The sequence below is a fragment of the Cyprinus carpio genome, chromosome B5, assembly GCF_018340385.1.
Source record: "Cyprinus carpio isolate SPL01 chromosome B5, ASM1834038v1, whole genome shotgun sequence".
NCBI classification, from domain to species: domain Eukaryota; kingdom Metazoa; phylum Chordata; class Actinopteri; order Cypriniformes; family Cyprinidae; genus Cyprinus; species Cyprinus carpio.
The window spans coordinates 20,494,013-20,517,729 of record NC_056601.1 but is presented as its reverse complement, the minus strand read 5'-3'; the positions used below and the strand labels follow the sequence as shown (position 1 = coordinate 20,517,729).

At 36.3% G+C, this 23,717-nt stretch overlaps 1 protein-coding gene across 4 annotated transcripts in view; it reads left to right on the top strand.

Annotated features, from left to right (window-relative positions):
* The window catches only part of LOC109062653 (active breakpoint cluster region-related protein), a 174,215-nt gene that overhangs the window by 117,460 nt on the left and 33,038 nt on the right, over positions 1-23,717 (top strand). For all 4 annotated transcript variants that reach the window (XM_042724845.1, XM_042724846.1, XM_042724847.1 and 1 more), the window contains 3 exons: positions 3,264-3,338; positions 9,476-9,573; positions 9,667-9,798. In XM_042724845.1, the coding sequence (XP_042580779.1) occupies positions 3,264-3,338; positions 9,476-9,573; positions 9,667-9,798 (305 nt within the window). The remainder of the gene's footprint in view (positions 1-3,263; positions 3,339-9,475; positions 9,574-9,666; positions 9,799-23,717) is intronic.

The following is a 23,717-nucleotide window of genomic DNA, read 5'->3' as shown; positions in this document are numbered from 1 at the left end:
CCTGGCAATTGCTTTGATACATCAGAAAAAGAGCGGTTGAACATGGGTTCACAAACGTTAGTGTTTTAAGGTGCTTGTGGTGAATTTAAATTAGTTTAGGAACTGAGGAACCAACAATAATATGAAGTTTATGGCTTTCAAGATCTCTTCATGTTTTAAACGGTTCTTGTTGCTTTGTACTCCAAGTTCGGAAAAAAATTCTGAATTTCAAGAACTGAATCTTTTAATTCATTAGCTGAAATCGCTAAACCACAAAGGACGCTGGAATCAATTGCATTACAATTCAGTGGCTAATGATATTTTTGGCTAAAACCTATAAAACTTTCAAACGTCAAACAAAGTTTAATCAGTCTATCAGAGTTTGTCTTGACAAACTTTATTTAATTTTCTTAAACTTAATTTCTTCAAATTTCAGTTCACTTTAATTCAATAATTTAATTAAAAATATTTAAAAGTTGAATGTCAATTCCACAACCTGCTTTCTACCTCAGTAAAGTTAGATTCAAATTCAAGAATTAACTTGGATTATAAAATTAAATTCAAATTCAGGATTTTGTTTCAATTCGAGAACTGAAATTCTAATTCAAAAATTTTGATTAGGAATATTAAAGGCTTATAAATTCAACCCGGAATGGCACACATCCTTCTTGTTCTCCTAAAAGACATCATCAGAAAGGCCAAAATGTGCATAACATGTCACTTTATTGGGCCCTATTATACACCCTATGCCAGGGGTGTCAAACTCAATTCCAGGAGGGCCGGAGCCCTGCAGAGTTTCGATTCAACCCTAATTAACCACTCCTGATCCAATTAATCAAGTCCTTCAGGCTAATTTAAAAACTACATGGTATGTGTGTTGGAGCAGCGTTGGAACAAAACTCTACATAGTCCCGGCCCTCCAGGAATTGAGTTTGACACTCCTGCCCTATGCAATGCGGCACCAGGCGCGAGGCAAGTGTTTTCCATTAGTTTCAGCCTGATGCAGTTATAATTTTCATGTCCTGCACCACATTGTTTAAATAGCAAATGCATTTGCGCCCATTTGTGCACCCATGGGCATGTTGGTCTGAAAATGTGGTATGTTCAGGTGCATTGTTGGCGCATTGCTATTTTGAGGCCACTGAAATAGACTGCACTATTGACCAACTAAACTACACCAACTGGTCTACAGTCAATGGCGCAGTATTTTTTGATTCAAAGAGCATGTTAGTAATATGCGCCTATAGGCGGGTCCACAACACATGTACACTGCTTATTACACACTCAGGGATGAGCAGCAGCACACAAACATGCCAAATATTGAAAATTAAAGGATTACAATGCAAAAGATTATTATTTTGTAGGCTACATAAATATACAAATGGCTACATGCCATAATGGATAGTAACTGCATGTATTCCGAATTAGGCCACCTATTTGCTCGTGCACGAGCAGTTTTCTCTTTGGAGAAACGTTCAGGCTTTGCGCTTGCAAATTCCGCCGTGTAAATAGCAAATCCTTCATAGATCGTTTAAATTGGACCCACTGACTTAAATGCATTGAGCAGCATTGAATCATATATATGAAAGGGCCTTAAAGGTCCTAGTTTATTCAAAGTGCTTCTGGACTGTGTGATGAGATGACATTTGATTCTTACTTTTGGACTGGATTATGATCACATGTCCACCAATACGCACAGGTCTGTGATTGTTTACTCTGATGAGGCAGTTTAGGTTCAAAGAGCATCTAGGCTAGTTTACTTCCTGCTAAATAAACGCAGAGAAAGGGAGACTGCAACTTGAGCACTGCCACCCACTGCTTCTAATATTGATACAATAAGACTCTGTGTGTGCATGAAGGTCGGTCAAGGCCACCCTGAAGTCATGCCTGGTTCTGTGGGCCCAGAGACCCCTCACATGCAGCAGGTTTCCTCTCAGGATGAGAGCCTTAAAGTCCGGAAGAATCCTCTTGTTCTCTCGCACTTACTGTAAATGTTGTTTTCATGAATCATGTTTTTTAACACACTTCACATGATGTTAAACTTTTTCGGTGTGGTTATCTAAACTCATGGTTTTAGTTAAGGCAGCTGTAGACTTTCAGTTAAGTGACACTGTTTTTATTTGCTCTGACATCTGCATTCTTTCCACCAGCACTAATTTACAGAGTTCTTCATCAGTGTTTCCAGAACAGACAAGCCAAAATTGTGGCTGTGACACTTGGTTTTATCTGATCTGTATGTAATATATAGTGCAACTTGAGCAAAACTTGACATTTATAAATGTTTCTGATCAGCACTGACCTTTGATTCTTATAGAGTGAATCAAATTCTTAGTCAAGCTGACTTTACTGTTACTACTTTACATTACTAGCCAACTGATTTGGCTTTTTTAGTACTGATACCAAAGCTGCTATCTAGACACTGACAAAATTTTTTGGACATATTGGAATTGATTTTGTATACAGTACAGGTACATTGTATACAAATTATGTATATATATATAAATAAACTCTGTATATAAGTATAATACATGTATACATTTCTTTTTTCAAAGCTAAAATAAATAAATAAAATGTATTACAAATAAATGTGATAATATATAATAATTATAATGATAATAATACTGTAATACTTATGATAACAATACTAATCCTTATGTGCATTAATAATAAGCATAACCACATATATGTATATATGTGTATAACATATATACATATATGTATAACCACATTCTAATCGCAGTGTCTTATTTCATGTTGTAGAAGGAAATTTGAGTAGTGTGATGAGCATCAAGCAAACACATAAATAACACTCAGATAGCCTGATGTTTATAACCAGTCTAGCACAGAAATGGACCACACAAACAAGAGATATTCTGTAAGAATAGCACTGTTCACATTACAGCAGATATGCATTCACCAGCTGATGAGCACAGAGAGAAACACAGTGGTGACTGGATACTAGTGCAGGTGTCTTCTTTCCCCTCTTCCATTCACACACTCTTCAAAGAGCCTTGAACCTACTCTTGGGTGGTCTGGGTCATTTCTGTATGTATGTATGAGTTTTAGCAGCATGTGGGTAACTAGACACTTGCATACGTGTCCTTTATCTGTTATCTGTCACTAATAGGCAGAAAAATGGAGGATTGTGGGTAGATTAAAGACAGAGATGCTGAAAGATGACTAAAGGAAGGGCTTGAAAACTTTATAAATTCATCTCCCTCTCTATCACACACTAACACACACACACACACACACAATAACTGAGTGTTTCTTGTCTCTTCCAGATGAGGAATCTCCTGGTCTGTACGGCTTCCTGCATGTGATCGTCCATAAAGCCACGGGCTTCAAAGAATCTGCCAGTAAGTCAAAGTGTCTTGTCTGTTTCATTTTTTCTAGAATATAAAAAATATCGAAAACACATTTATCCTGCATGATAAAGAATAATGGAAACAATTCCTTTGTATGAATCAGCATTTCTCAAAGTGTGGTCTGTGGCCCACTAAGTATTGCAGGGGAGCTGCAGCCCACACTTTGGGAAATGCTGATCTATACAGATGTATTGTTTTATTATGCCGAGCACAAGTAATTGACCTCATATGTTGGGGAGAAAGGAAGGAGTAAGGTTGTTACTGAAAAACTACACTTTTTTTTCAAGTGTTCACCTTGGATGAACTCTCCATCAGTTAGCTGTAGACACTATTGCATATTACTGTAGCAAGTGTGCTTAGAGTAAGTTACTGTGATTGTGTAGGTGAGCAACAAAATGAAAAACAAAACAATATGAATGAACTCACAAACCTCCCTACAGACTTTTTTTTGAATATAATATGTATGCCCTTTACTGAATGCAGATTTCTGAATGACTTATGGGTACAACATTCACCAAAATGAGCAGTGTACAACAGAGCATACTAGGGGAAGTACCATTCCACGTTTCAATAGAATGTAGTTCGGTCCTGGAAGTAAATTAATGTGAAAAATATTTCCAAAACCAAGGCGGCTGAAAATTGGGCAGGCACTGATACACTCTAAGCACTCGACCTTTCATTTCTGGAGTGATAAATGTGTGTGAGTATATATGTGACCCTGGACCACAAAACCAGTCTTAAGTCGCTGGGGTATATTTGTAGCAATAGCCAAAAAATCATTGTATGGGCCAAAATTATCGATTTTTCTTTTATGCCAAAAATCATTATTAAGTAAAGATCATGTTCCATGAAGATATTTTGTAAATTTCCTACTGTAAATATATCAAAACTTATTTTTTGATTAATAATATGCATTGCTAAGACCTTTATTTGGACAACTTTCATTTCATTTGGACATACATCAATGGAAAGCTTATTTATTCAAAAAATGTACACTTAAGACTGGTTTTGTGCTTCAGGGTCACATATTGTATATATACTGTATGTTGTGCAAGGTATTTTATTCAGAACATAGCATTTTCTTTCTGCGTATTTCCTATTTTACATAGAAATACATTTCATTATCTTAACATTGTCATGTTGCCTTTAAATCAAGCTGACAAAAGCCTCTGCAAAGGATGAAATAAGTGCACTGTGGGAGATGTACAACATTCATGCACATAGAAACTCCTGTTATATAAGTTCCTTTTCAGTATAGATGAAAGTGGTCTCCCATGGCTCCATCACACAGGAAAAAATATGAAATGTATGTAGTATAAAATTTTTTTTAACAAGAGTACATCAGCAGTACTGTGGTCACCACGGCTGCCGGGTCATAACTTTATCATTTGTAAGAGCTTATCCTGTGGGGGCTTCACTCATGAATATTTGCATATATATTTACCCATTATGTCTCTTTGCTTTATGAGGTCAGGGCTTGAATGAAATACCCAAATCACTGTTGCATGTGGGCAGCAGACTCTGTAGATCAGCTCAGCCCTGATAACAATGCCCTAATAAATCACACAATATTGTTCCTCAAGAATGATTCAAAAGAGCCATTGTGTAAGACTGCTTTATGTGTTTTTTTTAATCCTTTTTTTCTTGGTTCATTTTTTGTGTTTGGCTCATCTGAAGTCATTTGTCATGGAGTTTGTGGTGTTGTGGTCTTCTTGAATGTGACAGTAAGAGCAAACGTGTTGTCCATATGGATATACAGGTGTTTGAATATCTTTTTATATTGGGATGTACTTGCTCCATCTCAGCCGCTGATTGAATCCTCCTCTCCAAGTCTTATTAAAGGCCTTGAACCACTCTGACAGGAAATGCATCCAAATCCTCGCTCTGGGCCATTAATGAAAACTGGGTCGTGGACATTGGCTTCCTGATAAAAAGAGTTTGAGGGAGAAAATACTGACCCAGAATACTAACCATAACTTTTGATGCTTGCAGTAAATGATTTATCTTTACCTTTCTGCTAGTTTACAACCTCTAATCCCTTTGTTCCAAGAGTTCCAGTCTTATCAGTTGCATATGGCTAGTTCAAACAGCAGCAGATTCCTTCAAGTAGCACAACTGTTTGATAATAATAATAAAATTTGTTTCTTGAGCAGCAAATCAGCATATTAGATTGATTTCTGAATGATTTCTGATCATATGATACTACAGACTGGAGTAATGGATGCAAAAAAAATCAGCTTTGTGCAAATTCACATTTTAAAATATTTAAAAATAGAAAGTAGTTATTTTAAATGTAAACTTTTTTTTTAAATCATCATATAAAAATCCCCAAACTTTTGCACGTAATAATCACAGTAAACATAAATGTAAATATAACAGCAAAGCACTGTCTCTGCATATTCATCTGTAAAAGAAACTCATCTGCACGTCTACAGTATATGTGTGTGAATGGACTGGTTGCCATATGGCTCTCATCACCGTCTCATCTGGGGACATCAGCCCGAGGATGCGGTTCCTCACCCAGATGACGACACTTCCCATCCGCCATTGTGTGTGGCAACCATAAACATTTGGGTCAAATTTAAAACTCCAAACAATTACACTCTTTGTATAATACAGAGCCATCAGTGGTTATTGTCTTTCTTCATATGCACCAAAGTGCCAAACCTCTTAGTTTTATGTCTTTGCGATTATTTATTCATCACTTTTTTATATAATGGCACCTCTTCTCAATAACAACCTCTTTGAGTTTTTTTTACTTCACAAACCTCTCATGTCAAATCAAAAGCATGGCTAGAGTTATGACGGTGCACTATATCAGTCTTTAAGAGCCCACTAAAGGTCTTTTCTTGCATCTGACCCATTTTAAAAACACATTCCATGGAAGCACTACTCTCACTGAGGGTCGATTTGCACTCAGTGGTGACCATCTGCAAACCTGAGCACCTTTCCTCACCGTCCTAGTCCACTCTCTGTCCTGATTCATGCAGGATGTTTTTATAAATACATTTCCTGTTCTCTTAAGAACTAGGTTTCTGTGCCTGGTGCTGCTAAAATCTAAAGCCTCCTCTGACCATGTGGAGAGATATAGCTGCCCTTATTTCATGTTTTTAGTATTGAGAGCAAGGAAATGGGCCTGACTGAGAAGTACAGCTCTGCTAAATGGGACAGGATGGGTTTGGGTAAAGGTCTTTTCATTTAAGACATCATTCATTATTTAAGAATGGATTTTTTTTCTTTAGCAGATGCTAAATGGATATTTTATGCTTCATATTTATTTTGGTTTACATTTGTGCTGCCCCAAACAGTGATAGCTAAATATTGTGTTTATTTTTTTGAGTTCAGTTATAAATGCATACAAACTAAAAAAGTATGGTCAGCAATTATAATTAAAGAGAAAGTTCAGCCAAAATGACAATTTCTCATCCTTTATTCACCCACATGTCATTTTAAACCTGCACGACTTTCTTTTTAATGCAAAACACAGATAGTTTGTAGAATGTTGGTAATGAAACAGTTTGGCACCCATTAAATTCCATTGTATGAACCAAAACAATATATCTCAAAATATCTTTTTATGTTCCACAAAACAAAGTAAGTCACACAGATTTAGAATGATATGAGGGTGAGTAAATGAGTTTTTATTTTTGGGTGAATAGTTCCTTTAAACTTAATTTGGACGAATAGCTATGTGAAAAAGAAGTGCAGAAAGGGTTAGTTCACCCAAAAATGAAAATTCTGTCATTATTTACTCTCCCTTAAGTCATTCCAAACCTGTAAGACCTTTGTTCATTTTTGGAACACAAATTAAGGTATTTTTGATGAAATCTGAGAGCTTTCAGAACCTGCACAGACAGCAATTATGGTTGAACCGCTGATGTCACACGGAATATTTAAACAATTTCCTTACTACCTTTCTGGGCCTTGAACGGGTCAGTTGCGTTGCTGTCAGAAAGCTCTCGGATTTCATCAAAAGTTTCTTAATGTGTGTTTTCCCAAGATAAAAAGAGGTATACAAGTTTGAAACGACATGAGGGTAAGTAATAAATGACAGAATTTTAATTTCTGGGTGAACTAACCCTTTAACTGTGCTAAATGTGCACTTGTACTGTGTACTTTATTAAAAGTATATTTAAAAAAAAAAAAGGAAAAGGCCACTTACTCAAATATATTTTAAGAGAGTACATTTTAAATCATTGTTTTGATCATCTTTTGTCATTTTATTTTATATTTAAAGTTAATATGTTTTAAAAGTGTACTTCTTTTTCACAAGGGCCAGGTTGCTTCCACCACAAATTTTTTAACTGAATTGCCCCCAGATCAAAAAGCTGGCCTCAGAGAAAACCCTAAAAATTCTCACTGGTGACATTGTGGTGTTATCTAATTAATTTGAGCATTTTGGCACGAGCTGAAGACGTGTGTGCTGACACAGCTGGTGTGTATGTGTGCAAATACAGCTTCATTATAAAGCAACACACCCACCCCACATTTATTAACATACACATTATACATCACACTATCAATTACCAGTGGCCTGATTGACTGCACACTCGTGTTAAAGCCACGCTCACAAGCCCCACGGTGTGTTTTGAAGCCGACTGCTCTTGTGTGACACCACCGTCATACTAATTGAACATCACCTCATTTCTCTCCTGTCTCAACAATACACCCCACGCATGGCAGAGGTCAGAGGTCATGGCGTGCTGTAATCCATCAAACTGTCAGTTGGCCACACAAACTATAGCAATGTGATAAAGTTCATTTGCTATTAGAGAAGTGTGTGAGCACGTGAGGCATGGTGCTGTAAGACACATAGACAGAAAGATAAGACAAATGCCCTGTTCCTTTGTGTGTGTGTGTGTGTGTGTGTGTGTGTGTGTGTGTGTGTGTGTGTGTGTGTGTGTGTGTGTGTGTGTGTGTAGGAATCCTGACCATCACTGTATTGTGTTTCAGTATTGACACAAATGGATGTATCTGAAAACAGATGGTAGACCAGCAGGGTGTAAAAATCATTTAAGGTTTTAAATGCTGACACCATGTCTACACAGTGAACCATGAAGTGTTAGAGCTAAACTTATATGCCTTGATTAATTAAAAGAAATGAATCATACTGAGGCTACGGTTTTCTTTAACTGCACTAAGCTAAAGTGCTAAATTGCTAAATTAATATAAACACATTTTTTAAAGCAATAAACCCCGAGAGGTTTTGCATTACAATGATTGGTATGGAGTGTTTTTCATATTTTTAATTCTTAAAACCCCCTTAACAGTGGCAAAATCTGTAGTGCATGGATTTGTATGGCTTGCTGCATTTAGCCACACAATTTACTGTAATAAAAGGTACAGTACCATTCAAAAGTTTGGGGATTTGTAAATGTTTTAAAAAATGTCTCTTGTGCATTTATTTTATTTGTCAAAAGACAATAAAATAATAATATTGTGAATTTTTTTTTTACAAATTTAAATTCCATTTAAAAATAGTAAATATGTTGGGGGATTTTTTTCGTGATAACAAAGCTTTCTTTTTTTAACATCATTACTCCAGTCCTTCAGAAATCATATTAATATGCTGATTCGGTGCTCAAGAAACATTTCTTATTATTATCAATGTTGAAAATGTTTTTATGAAAACTGTGATACTTCTTTTTTTCAGGATTATTGGATGAAAGTTAAAAAAAAACAGCATTCATTTGAAATAGTAATATTTTGTAATGATTTAAATGTCTTTACTGTCTCTTTTGATCAATTTAATGCATTCTTGCTGAATAAAACTATTATTTTAAAAATTCTGTCCCTAAATTTTAGCACAATGTGTGTTATTTACTTACATGTTTTTAAGTAGTAGTAGTGATATTGATATAAATATTAATATAACATTATCTATTACCAATTATCAATGTCAATTTCTGATTTTTAAATAAAAATAAATGAATAACATTGAATAGAATAAATAATTCTGCTTCCAAGTAATAGATCTGTAGGTTGTTTATTGGTGTCAAACATCAAAGCAACTTAGCTCATTGATATGGAATTCAACTTTGAAAGTGTGTGTATGTAAAAGCTTCCAAATGACCTTTTTATGAAAGTATATGAAAGATTTTTTTTTCATTATTGTGTGTTCTATGTAGATCTGTACTGTACGCTGGAGGTGGACTCTTTTGGTTACTTTGTCAGTAAGGCCAAAACACGTGTGTTCAGAGACACAACAGAACCACAGTGGAATGAGGTCAGCTTTTTAAAAGTGTATCATTATAATAAAGAAAAATCACCTGACAAATCACCAAATGTATCTGTCATTAATTCATTTGTCCTCCTATAGGAGTTTGAAATAGAGCTGGAGGGCTCTCAGTGTCTGCGGATCCTGTGCTACGAGAAGTGTTACGACAAAACAAAGCTCAATAAGGACGATAATGAGATTGTGGACAAGATCATGGGAAAGGGACAAGTACAGGTAGGACAAAGAGACAAGCACATTGCTAAACCACGATACGTACACAAACAGCAAACACTGGTTTAGACCACAAAAGGTCAGACTTAATTTGTTGTGGTTTCCTGATGAGAGTCATTTCATTGTTGTCTGGTTTGAGCATGTGCTCTGCAGATGGTGTGTTGTGGTGCTGTATTTTTGACATGGGCAGCTTTACTTCCTGAGTGAGAACCCGTGGTTTATCTTTCTTTCACTTCACATACGTGGGAAATGCACCAGTTAAACTGAAGTTAGAGTGTGTGTGTTGAGATCAGTGTGTTTGCTGTATGAAGCTGACGTTAGAAACAGTTATCAAGATTTGCATCAACACAAGAAAATTCCCTTTCAGTTAAATTTTTTGAAAAGTCTCACCCTTTTTTTTTTACTGTAATAAATCTTTCATTGGTATGCATTGTTGGTACAACCATTTTAGCCATTAATGCTATTCTTTTGCTGTCATTATCAAGCCATTTTTTCTTGTTTTGCTAAGCTTTACACTTAAACCCCAGTCAAATTTGTTCTAAAAGTATTGCATTCGTTTTTCTTCTTTTAAATCTAGAGCAGCTTTTGGAGGCTAAAAATGAGGTGGATTTAATTGCACCGGAGGTTTATTTCTGTTTTATGTTCATGTTATTCTCTTGGGATTGTAGCCAGAGGTGAATTAACAGCACAAGAGATAATTCTCTGTTTTCACAGAGAATGTGGTGTGTGTCATATACACACGTTAACGTGCACAAATAAAACGCACACATTCCTCACTGCTTCTACACACAAAAAGGGACTCACAGTGATGGTCCCAGAGATGCTTTATGCCAATGAGGGTGCAAACAAATCAAACAAGTCTTAAGGAAATGAGTGGATTTTAGTTTGAATATTATATGTTGCAGTACATTACTTTTAAAAGAACAATTCAAATTACAATATTGCATTATTCTGTATAAAAGTATTTAATTATGCTACATCTGTACTTTTTTTGTGTGTAAAGTAATGTTAAAAAACTTTTCCTGGCCACAGTCTAATAGAGACACTCTCTCTCTCTCTCTCTTTTGCGCTATATTTGTTTTTTTTTTTTACTAGAGATTTCTTTATTTTTATTAAATTTTTTTGCCTAAACCTCAAACCCCACCTTGTAGTCGATTCTTAATGTTTCATTGGATATTTCAATCACAGTGCTGATTGCTTACATAACACTGAAACCCTAATCCCTAAACATCCCTAGTGTTGGTTGCACAGCCTTACAGATAGAATTACTGTTTGTTGCAGTTTGATACATGCTTGCTATAAATTCCACTGATATACAAGGATTTATTTTTGTTTGTCTATATCGTAAGAGGCCCTTCACAAGATGCATGACAGTGGAATAATAAAAAAATGTCCTTTAAAAAAAAAAAAAGACACTGCAAAAATCACAGAACGTAGCAAAACGTTCAATGATGTCCAGCTAGCCAAAAACAATAGAAAAGCACTGCAGTAGAACACAAAAACACATTTTGTGTGAACACCTAACTGGCTACAAGGCTAAATAAATAACAGAAGTTATTTAATTGTGTATTATTCTATGTATATTCCATTACTTGAAAGATTTAGTCTGATTATGTATATTGAATCTGATTATTTACAATATTGTTTACTAATATTGAGAGTTTCAAATATATTACCAATTTAAAAAAGGTGTTTTGGTGTGTATTGTTGGCCAGTATGTTGGAGCACATGAGCTATTGCAGAAAGTTTCACTGTATGTGTGTTTGTTGAGGGAAGTGGCACAATCTGCCAAACAGGCATCTTATATTCCCTCGTAATAGAAACCAAGTCTTCAAAGTGAGAAGGGCACAGCCGCTCTTATAGAGGTGCACTTCACTCTCACCCTTTAGTATGTGTGACCTATGACCCGTTTAACTCTCTCCTATGGTGTAAAGTATATTTTTATGAGATATTTGGTTGCTTGGCCTTCTAGTTAATACCTTCCTTCCTGGACAGGAAGACAAGCAGCTTCTGAAACTAAAGTCACTTCTTTCTGTGCATGTGAGAGGCCTTGTCCGTGTTTAAGTGAGTTTAAAGAGAGTGTTTAAATCGGTGGTGAGTAGAGACATTGTGCATTGCACAGGTCGATACTGAAGCAGATTTAGATTCATTTGAGGGTCTTTATACAGGTTATTACTGAGACACTCAACCCTTTAAGTCAATAATATATGCTTGATTCAGTGTGTGACCTTGAAACTTTCTGCATCCAGTTCATTTGGTTAGTTGGGTTTGTATGTCTAAATTCAGGACTTCTTTTTTAAGGATCTAACACCAGGAGCAGCACATTTGTAAAGCAATTGGCATGAATGTAGCTGTGGAATGATATGTTGTGCTGTGGATATAATGATGGCACATGCACACACAGTACAGTATGAGAGGGGTAATGAATGTGGAGTAGGCAGCTCAGAGAGAATGGGATATTTTGATGACTTCATCAGGTTTAATTAAAGTCATACTGCACCTGTCCGCTGGCCTTCTCTAAACCTCATCACAGCCCTCTAATGTGATAATGGCTGTGCAGTCAAACAGCTGCTTCAGAGAAACATGAGGATGTAATCGTGTATGGAAATGTGTAGTAGTGAAATATACCACCATTTTACTAGATTTGTTGCGTTTTCACGCACTAACTAGAAAGTATACCATTAAGCAACTGTAAGTATGATGTCACCATGGCTTCTTGATGTGCATACCATGCTGGTAGCAAGTGGTTTTTACATATGCTATGGTAATTTCAAATATATTTTCAAATACCGCTTGGTGTAAGTACTATGGTTCATCCATAAAGTACCATGGTTTACTTGCATGCATGGATTTTCAGAAGCTGTTACTCCATTGTTCAGTGTCACATGAAATCATTCTGATATGCTGATTTGATGCTTAAGAAGCATTTATTATTATTATTGTTGTTGCTGTTGTTGTTATTATTGTTATTATTATTATTATTTCAGGATTCTTTGAATAGAAAGGTGAAAAAGAACAGCATTTATTTTAAAACGTTAACTTTTTATCAATTTAATGCATTCTTGGTGAATAAATGTATTCATTTCTTTCGAAAAATTTATTTTTTACTGCAAATGAAAAAAATTACAGTAAACAGCAGTGTTATAATTTTTATTATACATTTTTATTAAATATAGTTTTATTCTTATATTAGGTATGTACAGTAAGCATCACTAGCATGACATTTACAACAGCAAAAAAATATATATTTCACGTATTCATAAAATACAGTAAATAAATATTTTACCCAGTATTGCTGTCTGATTTGATTTGTGAAACTAAGACAAAAACTTTATTTTATTCTGCAAAAAGCTGGCCAAAAGGAATGAAAATAAAGATAGAATTACAGAGAGCTAAATCATTGTCATTCATGTGTTTAGGATAATATTAAATACGTGCCAGGTGCTTTGTTACATTCTACTGACTTTACATGTCTGTGATCAGTAATATTGAGGGCAAGGTCAACATCTGGACCATCTTATGCTCTAAAACACACAATCCTCCAAACTAATCAGTCTCTGTCATTTCGATTATGTAATGCTGTGATTGTGTTGCCATCATGAGTATCTGAGCCTGATCTTCTGTTTCAATCTTTCCCTCTGAGCGTCTGTTTTCTTAACTTCTCTGGTTGAGGTGGACTGAGCCCAAATGTTTCCCTTCCCTCCCTGGAGAGATTCTGATTTATTTAACAACTTTTTGGCTCCTACATGTAAAAATCCTTAAATGGTCTCATTGTAGCAACTCCCTTCTGCTTTTAATGGACCTTGGTACTACAGTCATGTTTTATAGGGAGATGGGAAAACTTATATTCATCTATTCACATCCACAAAGCAACGTGATCATGATTCATGCCACTCTATGGGAGAAATAAGCCAAAGCCTTTTAATGAAGTGGATAAAATACTGTAAAGTAAGATGATGATCACAGTCACCAGATCTTCATCTACATTCCTCACCAAATTTCTAGCTTTAAGTCATTTTTCTGCCCACACTGAAAACACACTACTATGCAAATACAACAAAATGACAGCCAATCAGAACAAGCTGTGCATCACAGCTCGATGAATGGCTTTGTTGCTGTCACTGTAAACTCTCCTTGATGCCCATCCTGCCTGGTTAAGACATAGTGTTTCTAAAAGCCCCAGGATCATCCTGATTGAGTCAGAAGCTGGTGTGATCCATTAATATCACTCAGGCCTTTTTTTAAGCATATCTGCTTGGCTTGGGACCACTGGGAGTTGATCTTTGACCTCTGGGGGTTTCATCTGTTATTGTCCATTAAAGAGCTTTCAAGTGCTGTTCCCGTTTTGTAGAGAGTGAATCGGCCGGTTCCTCTGATGGAAAACTAATCAATATCTGTCACTATGTCAAATCAAATACAAACACTCACAGCACCTGTCAAATGAAGCTTTTAGGGAGCTTAAAGTGATTAACATTTACTGTCATGCTGATGCTTTTCATTAATAAAGTGTAAAATATCTATTTTCATTTTTGTCAAATTAAGTTTATCTAACATATTTAATAGTTCTCTGGAGAAGAAGAAAAAAAACCCTAACTTTTTGCTTTTAATGCTCTCTAAAAAGTTATTGGGTTTTGTAATTTACCAATTTGTGCACTGTTCCAAAGTACCAGAACTAGTATGAAAAACTAGTGAAAACAAGTTCATCGTCTAACTTTCTAAACACTTTCATCATACCAAACACAGTGACCTGAGAGTGTTACATCAATGTAGATAGCGATATGATGTTTTGCTTTTCTCTGTAGTGGCTTGTTATATAATGCCACAGATGACAACCGCAGCATTTCACAGGCAGGAAGTGTGTCAGATTGCTGTTATGCTTTTCTCCTCTCCTCACCAGCCTCCTCCTCTTCTCCCTCAGGGAGTCCTCTTTCTCTTCATGCCTTGCTTTCGCTTTATCTCTCCCCCTTTAGTCAGTATCTTATGGTCTTTTCATGTGTTTTCAGGCTGTGAAGTGTTGTGTTGAATGTCCTCGTGGAAACTCTTTCAGTTATAACGATCTCTCTGGGTGGGATTTTATCCTCCTCTACTCCCTGTAAGGCAACTAATGCTATGCTTTGTCAACACAATGCTCTCTTTCACACATATGTGGTTTAAAGGGAGCCATATCTTACACTGCAATAGCATTTTATTATTCCCTGATGATAAAACATTAGAAAATTTTCTAATCAGTGTTTAAAACAATTGTGCTGCTTAACATTTTTGCAGAAACTGGTCATTTTTAATGAGTCTGGGATGAATAGAAAGTTTAAAAAACAGCATTTATTTTAAAAATAAATCTTTTGCTGCGTTATACATGGCTTTAATATCATGTTTGATCAATTTAATGTTAATTATATAAAAAAAAAAAGTTCCCCAATCTTTTGAACAGTAATGCGCATGTTTATGTATATCATGATTTAATATTTCAATTTGAATCTGACAGAACTTATAGAATTAATATCATCTTACTCTAATGTTTAGGAGTAATGCAACAACAATAATAATAATAATAAATAATAATGATATTATCACATATTGATATTGTTTTCATTCTGACTAGGTATTGAGCTTAAAATATTTATTTATTGACCAACTTAATGAATGCCGAATAGACACTGATTTGTAAACCTAAATGGAGATATACAGTATGAAAGTTTTAGAACTTTTTTTGCATCAATTATTTTTATGCATTGGTGAAGGATTTGAACTGTCTGCACAGTGATTAAATTGGACTGGATCAGTGTTAGACCACTTTTGACTATACCACCACCATTAAAATGTCTTTTAATAGTACAGTATTTTGTAGCAGTGTGGAAGAATTCATGCCTCAGAAGCCTCTACTCTCATTGTCCATGTGCTGGTGGAACAGTATGTCTTGTCCTCTTTGAGGCAGTATTCTTATTCACTGTAACTCGAACTGCAACAAACCCATTGAGAACAGAACTCCTCTAGAGCTCCCCACAGAGACAAACAACAGCCAGCAGCTCTCTCCCACTGACTCTCTTTGCGCTTTTAGGTTTCTCCACAAACCCATACCTTCTCGAAACATAATTGTGTAAGAAAACAGCTTTCTGGCAGCCTGGTTGCAGATGACATGTATTAAGCTGTGAGCTTGTTCATAACACCTTCAGCAAAAGGTTCATCTGCCGTGAAGAGCATTTACACTTTATTTGTCTTCTTAGAAAGATTTGCGGTTAGCCACGGAGGTCTGGTGTCATTTTCTATCCTGATCTGGTTTATGTTACAAAATAAATAACAAAAACTAGTATGTCAGGCCTGATTTCTTGGTTTTGGCATCTTCGGGTTGTCTTTGTGTGGATACGGTTGAGGATGGATCCATGCACCGTTATTGTTTCCCAGTGGCTGTGCGTGCATGCATGGAGCGTATTGTAATGTGAATACTATGGACAGTCATTAATCATAACCACTCCGTCTGTCAGGGTTTTTGTAATATGTCGTGTCACCTCTGTTTCTCTCGCTTTCCCTCAAACATCCTACAATCCCCAGAGGCCCCTGAATCCATCAACCTTGACAGATGGGTGTTTTATGGCGCCCGCAGATACATACGCTCGCACACACAAACTTGCTGTAGGGTGCACATACTAACAAATTGGTGGGACAGATTTGTTGCATATAAATGGCGTCAGTTTGCCGGACCAGCTGATGCTAGTGGCTGTCTACATGCGACAGTCCATCAAAAAAGCTGCAACTTGGGCATTGCTACTCAGTATTTTCTCCATCATCTAATCTTTTTACCTTGTGTATGGTGTATTGATATTTATACTCATTTTTTGTTTTTGGTTTGTCTTCTGGCTTCAGGCTTTAACCTTTATTTTTGCTTTTTTGGCAGTGTTCCATCGTTCCATTATTTTCGCTCTTTGCATCAACAAACTAGACATCGCTAATAGTGAAATCTCCACTAATTGAAGTTATTGTCCTGCAGTTATTTCTGTCCATTCTAACAAAATCTGTTTATTCTGTTTTCAGGTTTATTCATTGTGTTCATAGACTGTTTTCTGTAACCTGACCTCTTTTAGTTAAATAATTCCAGGTTTACTGATTACTGAAATGAAGGCTTTTCCTTCTAGACTGCAGTGATCAGGCTATAAAAGCAGAATTTAGCAGTGAGGATCGGATATAATTGGGTCATGTTTAAACAGGAAGTTGAACACAAAGCCCCAGTGAAAACCTCTTAATTTAGCTGAAATTCACCGAAGTTTACAACTCTGCCAGCTTGTGTTGATCTTTGAGTTGAGTCTTTCTTTGGAAAGTCTAATCAGATTTAGTATTTACTGACTTAGTTTATTCACTTAGTTCTTGAGAACCAGAACAATGGGTCACTATAGGATGTTTTCTCTCTGTGTTCTAGCAATACATTTCCTCTCTCTTTCTCGGTTGCTTTTTCAATCTCCCTTCACGACTCAAATATTCATCAGGGCTCAGAGAGCTCAAAACAGTGATGCTCAAGTGCATTATGGAGCTAAGGAGTAGAACAACAATGAGTTCATTGAGTTCATTCCATTTTCCCAACTCTTATATCACCTCTACATCACTAACAAGGTTCTGGGATTGAGCTTCCAGTTGCTATATTTAATTTATTCTGTGTATGTGCATTGATCAGTGTTTTAATGTGAATAAAAGCCTAAATTTGTCATCATATAGTGTTATTTTTAGGGTGGGGAGTGAACTACCCCTTTTTGGGGGGTGGGGTGGGCACAAAATTTGGGATGGGGCATATTTTTTGCCATTGTTTGTAAACATAAATATGTTACAATACAACATGCAACATACATTACAAGTGTTATATAATGAAATGTTTGTTTACATTGTTAATAAAAAATTATGTCAACAGTATATCATCTGTGATACAAAGATACAAATGATTTGGTCATGAATAATGCATTGGCTGTACACTCATAAAAGTATACCAAGCAAAGCAAAAATATTATTCACACATTATGCCTTAATTCTGTTTCGTATTAAAGAATTGCAAAGTGCTACACACATTTTTTTCTAATACTGTTGAATGGCAAGGGAAGAAAATCAGCCAATCACAGTGTGAAATTTATCTTTACACTGAATAGAAATGTATTAAAGCATAAAGCACCAGCGTCTCCTCAGTGGAGCAGAGCTCCCTCACACTCAGAGAGATGTTAACACAGCTTTCTGTGGTGTGGAGTTACATCATCCTCATCACACATCATCTATGAAGCATTACATAACCGTCTAAAAGTCTAGCTATGCAACCGCTCTGAGAGAGAACATGCACATATCTTGATCAGTGACATGCATTGATCAAGCTTCATGTTGTTTTCATTTTGAAAATTAAAGACCCTGCAAAATCATTTGTTTTGAGGCCAACTTTATGCTAGTATACTCCAGAAAGTTAACGAAACTTAACTTTTTTCACAGCTGAAAGTTAGATCTAAAATGCATTAAAAATCGAATCCATTAGATTTCATGGCATCTGTAAGCTTTTTGTGCACCATTCTGCCAGCGTGTTGTCTTTTTGCTGTGGGGCAAAAACTGTGTACCTGAGCAAATGTATTCCTGAAGTCTATGACAGAAACAACAGTCAGAAAGAAAGAACAGCAACATTGTTTGGGTGGAGAGTATTTAATCAGAGATTGCAGCTGGCAGTTTTTTCCCCAGCAGAAAGTACAAGAACATGGAACAAAGAAAGAATGATGGCAGGTGGTCCAATAAAACAATATGTCAGCATGTCGAAAACATAAATCAGAGAGGGACGATGTACCCTCCACATGCACCATCAGCCCCACACCCCCCCCACACACACACACACGCTGCTCTGAAGACCCCGGGGAACCCTCCTCATCTCACAAACATCCTCCATCCACACCAAACCTTCTCAAGCCCTACCTTTGTACATTCAGGCTCAAATTTCAATTGATCATGCACATTACATTTACATATATATTTACATTATTTTGCAGACTCTTTTATCCAAAGCAATTTACAATTAGGGCCAATGGTGAGTAAATTGAGAAAATGCACTGGTTATGTATTGGCAATATTCAGATCATGAAAGTAAATCATTATTTCATTATTATTTCTAAAATATTTTGTCCCTTTGTCAAATGAAGCATTTAGAAGCTTTCCTCTTGTGAATCTGTGCCAAAAAGAATGTTATGTCACAGAACATCATATCTGATCATATTTTAGATCACCTATACAGTGTATACTGTATACACACACACACACACACACACTACTGTTAAATGTTTTGGTGTGTGTGATGTTTTTTTTGAGGGGTGTCAGTATTTTGTTGATAAAGTGTGAGTGTAATATTTTATGATGTTATAAAAGATTTCTATTTCAAATAAATGCTGTTCTTTAAAACTTTTGTGTGCAGGATTAGACTATAATTTATAGAATTTATTATATTATTAACTTATTTTGTTGTATGTAGTCTACAGTACATACTTTAGTACTGTACTATTATGGCTACTTTTGGCTATTACCTAGTAGTAATTTTGGACTTTTCTTTTGAAAAAAAGTAGAGCCCAGGGTTATTGAATGCGTGTTTATGTGTTGTTTTCGCTGTGTAAATGAACATGATTCTCTGCTGTCAGGTTCACAGGGTTTGTTCATGGTATTCCTTTGTTTCAAAGTGTCGCTGCATGCTGGTTGCATAAAGGGATGCTCCAGCTCGTCTTTTTTGCATCCGATATTGTTTCCGATACCTGGGGTTCAGTATTGGTTCAAAGCACCAAGGGAAGATATATTGATGAGTAATGTATTTTACCTGAGCAATAGTTTATTGAGCTTTTTCTTTTAACAGTTTTAAATTTCAGTTAATGTGCACGTTAAAAACTATTTATAGTCTTTTCTACTCCTTGTTTGGTTCTACCCAGTAACAAGTCACATTTAGAAACAATAAACTCCAGTAAGATAAAGCCATTTTATGCAAACTCGTAGACATCTATCTACAAATCAAGTATAATAATGGGTCCACTGAATGATCTTGGAGAGAGTTTTACAGAGCTGACTGTTGTAACTGAACGTGACCAGACAATGGAGAATGGAGCACAATGCTGCTTTTCACTTGAATGCTGGCTTGCAGTCCCAGCTCCTCCTTTACTCTTTTTTTCCTTTTGTTCTGCTTTTGTTTCAAATTATATTTTTGGATCTAATCAAGTGCAAGATATCTGATATTCCAGCCTAAAATGGTTCACCCACGGGGGTGTTTTATCATGTATGGCATGTGTTTATGTACAAAAGAGCTAAGAAAAAGTGGGAAGTCTGAACCCCTATGTATGACTTTCTACAGGAAATACAGAGCCCATGAGAGCGCATTTGGACCAAGGGCCTGTTTGAATACCAGAGATGATTGATTCAGAAGTGACACGATGAAGCCAGAGAGCATTCCTGTTTTCTTCTCTCTCTTCATGAATAGCAGATGATATTGGTATGAAGGCTTGGTGGATGAAAGCAGTTGTTCTCTCCTGTTTGTGTCCCAGAGATTTCATATCAGTGCACATAAGTAGAGCAACATACCAAAATGGGGAAGTTGTGGCCTAGTGGTTAGAGAGTTTGAATCCTAACCCTAAGGTTGTGGGTTCGAGTCTTGGCCCGGCAATACCATGACTGAGGTGCCCTTGAGCAAGGCACCGAACCCCCAACTGCTCCCCGGGCGCCGCAGCATAAATGGCTGTCCACTGCTCCGGGTGTGTGTTCACGGTGTGTGTGTTCACTGATGTGTGTGTGCACTTTGGATGGGTTAAATGCAGAGCACTAATTCTGAGTATGGGTCACCACACTTGGCTGTATGTCACGTCGACTAAGAAATGAATCAATTACACCAAGTTAACTTTTACTTTTTTTGGGCACTCGTAGACTGTTTTATGTATATATTTTAAACTGTTTAAACTTGTAAATTATTATAACTTCCTTTATTCTAATAAATTTCATCAAGGTCCTCAGATTTTCATCATGTTCATTTGTATTATCAGTTTCATTTTTCAACATTTTATGTAGATTTTTTTTTTTTTTTTTTTGATGCACCCATCTTGTGCGTTATTTTTATATTCAGATTATAGTATTCTAATTAGTTATACATTTATATATTTACTTTATATTTCAATTCTGTTTTTAAAATATGTATCTATATTTATATTAGGGCTGTCACAACATCAACTTTTTGAATTTTGAATAATGAAATTATAAATAATAATAATAAAAATACTTTTAGTCAAATTTCTTGAATCGAGTGTTGGAAGACATGTAGAAATGTTGTTATCATAACGGTACAAAAGCATACAATGTTGATCGGCACTTTGTTGTCGTCAATACTGCTATATTGTGAGACCTGTAATTGATGTATTTAGTTCCAGCTGTACTTGTTACATTTTTCTAGTAATGTGTGTGACTGATATAAAGAGACTTTTTGTGCTGTGTTTGAGGATGCATTTGTGTTGTTCTTTTCTTGGCATTCTTGCTGGCCTCTGTTTTTTTCCTGAAGATATAGTGAGTTCACACACACATTGCCCTGGGCTTCCATTTCTATTTGCCAGCCAGCTAATCAGATTTCCCATTATTAATCGTGCCAGATTTTTGCCCTCAATGTAATCCGTCTTTTCTCTTTTTGTCCCTTGAGGAACCAGGACGGAACATTTTGCGTCCCCTGCTTTTCCCACTCTTGGTTTCAGATCTCTCTATTTTTTTTCTTCCAGCTATTCTTGTATTTTTCCAATGCTTCACTTTCTGGTCAAGCCCTCTGAGCATTTCCTATCTCCTACTCCTAATTTCCTGCTGGTCCTCTTTCCTATTTCAGTATCTCTCAGTGTTTCTCTGCATTGGTCAGGCCTGGTGTTCTGTGTAGTGATCAGTTGAGAGACCCGTCACAGATGATGTGCTGTGTACTGCAGAAGATTGTGACCAGACACCCACAAGCCTCAAATCATGCTTTGGTGTGGGCTGTGTGGCATAGTGGCTAAAGCTCAGGATGTTCTCAGGATATGCTGTAGAGTAACAATTCTCAGTACCCAATATGTGACTTTCACTATGTGGCCAAATGTGACAATCGTACAGAAATGTTGGAGAAAGTGGAAAGACTACTTTAAGCTGGGATACTGTGTTCATTGTGTAATCACTGTACTGTACAAACATCAAACAACTTCTAAGTGGTTTTGAAAATTTTGGCTGGAAACATGTCACATTGTGGCTATTTAGAACATGGTTTTACAATAGTGCCCAATAAAGTGCCCCGCGTGGAAGTGCTGAGAATTTTCAGAAAATATAACTCTCATATATTATTAATAATTGGAATAACAGCAGAAGGACATTTCATACCTGCAGAATCCCTGCACATGGCTGTAATGTGTGTTTGTTCTTATGGTTATGGACAGTGCCTGTTGTCCACATGTGGTCAGGTCTGATCAATACTGTCTGCTCCTCGGGGATCCATCACACAATGAGATCACACTTCTGCTATCTCAGCACCAATAGCTGATGTGTAGTATAGTGACAGCAGAGACACCATGTGATTTCAGATGTCAATATTTCTGTGGGATCTAAGGAATAAACATTATTTTGTGTAGATAATAAGATGTGTGTGTGTGTGGTCTGCTTTAATGTGCTATAATTCTCCTGGGCCGATGTTGTGTTCAAGTGATGACATCAAATGGTAGTGGAGTCAGCGTTTTCATACAGGTAATAAAAGCACTTCCTCATTCAAGCATTTTCTGATGCTTATTCACTCGAGCCGAGTGAGACGCAATGAATAGCTCAGCCACTGGGCTGCTTTAGACGGGCTTTGACTGCCTCTTATCTGTAGCTACAGCCCTACTGGATGAGGATTAACTATTTAGCCATGAGGCTATTGCTTTAAATCACTTACAAAACACACACACACACACACTTAGCACATAAGATATTTGCTGTTGACACAACTATTAAGGGCTTTTTTGTAAAAGACAATCGCCTTATCCATTGTAAACAATCTGAAATTCTGCATGAACCAATAGTTCAGCTTCATAAAACACACACACACACACACACACACACACACACACACACACACACACACACACACACATGCAGTGGAGTTTATAGACCTGTCATTTTCCCTCAAGTATCCCTTTAAGATCAGTTCTTATTTGGTTCTGTTACACACTCAAATGTCATTTCCTGAGTTAAAGCAGCAGACTGACCGAAAGTGACATTTTGGCACAGCACAATTCAGTCTCATGTAGTTTCTGTTTTCTGGGTGATATTTTACAACCCCCCCCCCCCCCCCCCCAAAAAAAAAAAAAATTATAGAGAGATAGATAGATAGATAGATAGATAAGATAGATAGATAGATAGATAGATAGATAGATAGATAGATATATATATAGATAGATAGATAAAAAATATATGTATTTACCATAGATCTTATAAATGAGATATTTAAAAAAGCAATATTGAAAATAATCTTTTTAAAATCTTAATCTTTTTTTTAAATCCCTGAAGAACTTTCAGCTTATTTTTAAACACTTTGTCATTGCTAAAGTTGTTCCAAAGGGAAACCAAATGAGAATCCTCGAGAGATGAGCAATAATATTGTTATTTTGGCTTTAAAATAGGCTACTGACAATGGGAAGGCTGATTTGGGGGTTAAATATGACAGAGATTTTTCATGGCGGTTTTTTGTGAGATTCACCAGTTGAGCTGATTGCCAGTTAAAGATGACCAAAATATGATGAGAGCGAAACGGATAACAACAAAGAGGGAGAGATACGGAAAGGTTACATCCCTCATTCATGACCCAGACATCATCAAGTCCCCCAGTGGAGATATCCCCTTCTTCACCACACAAATCAGTGTAACTCCGAAAGGGAGTTTGACAGAAATGTCAGAGGAATATTTTCCCACACCTTTAA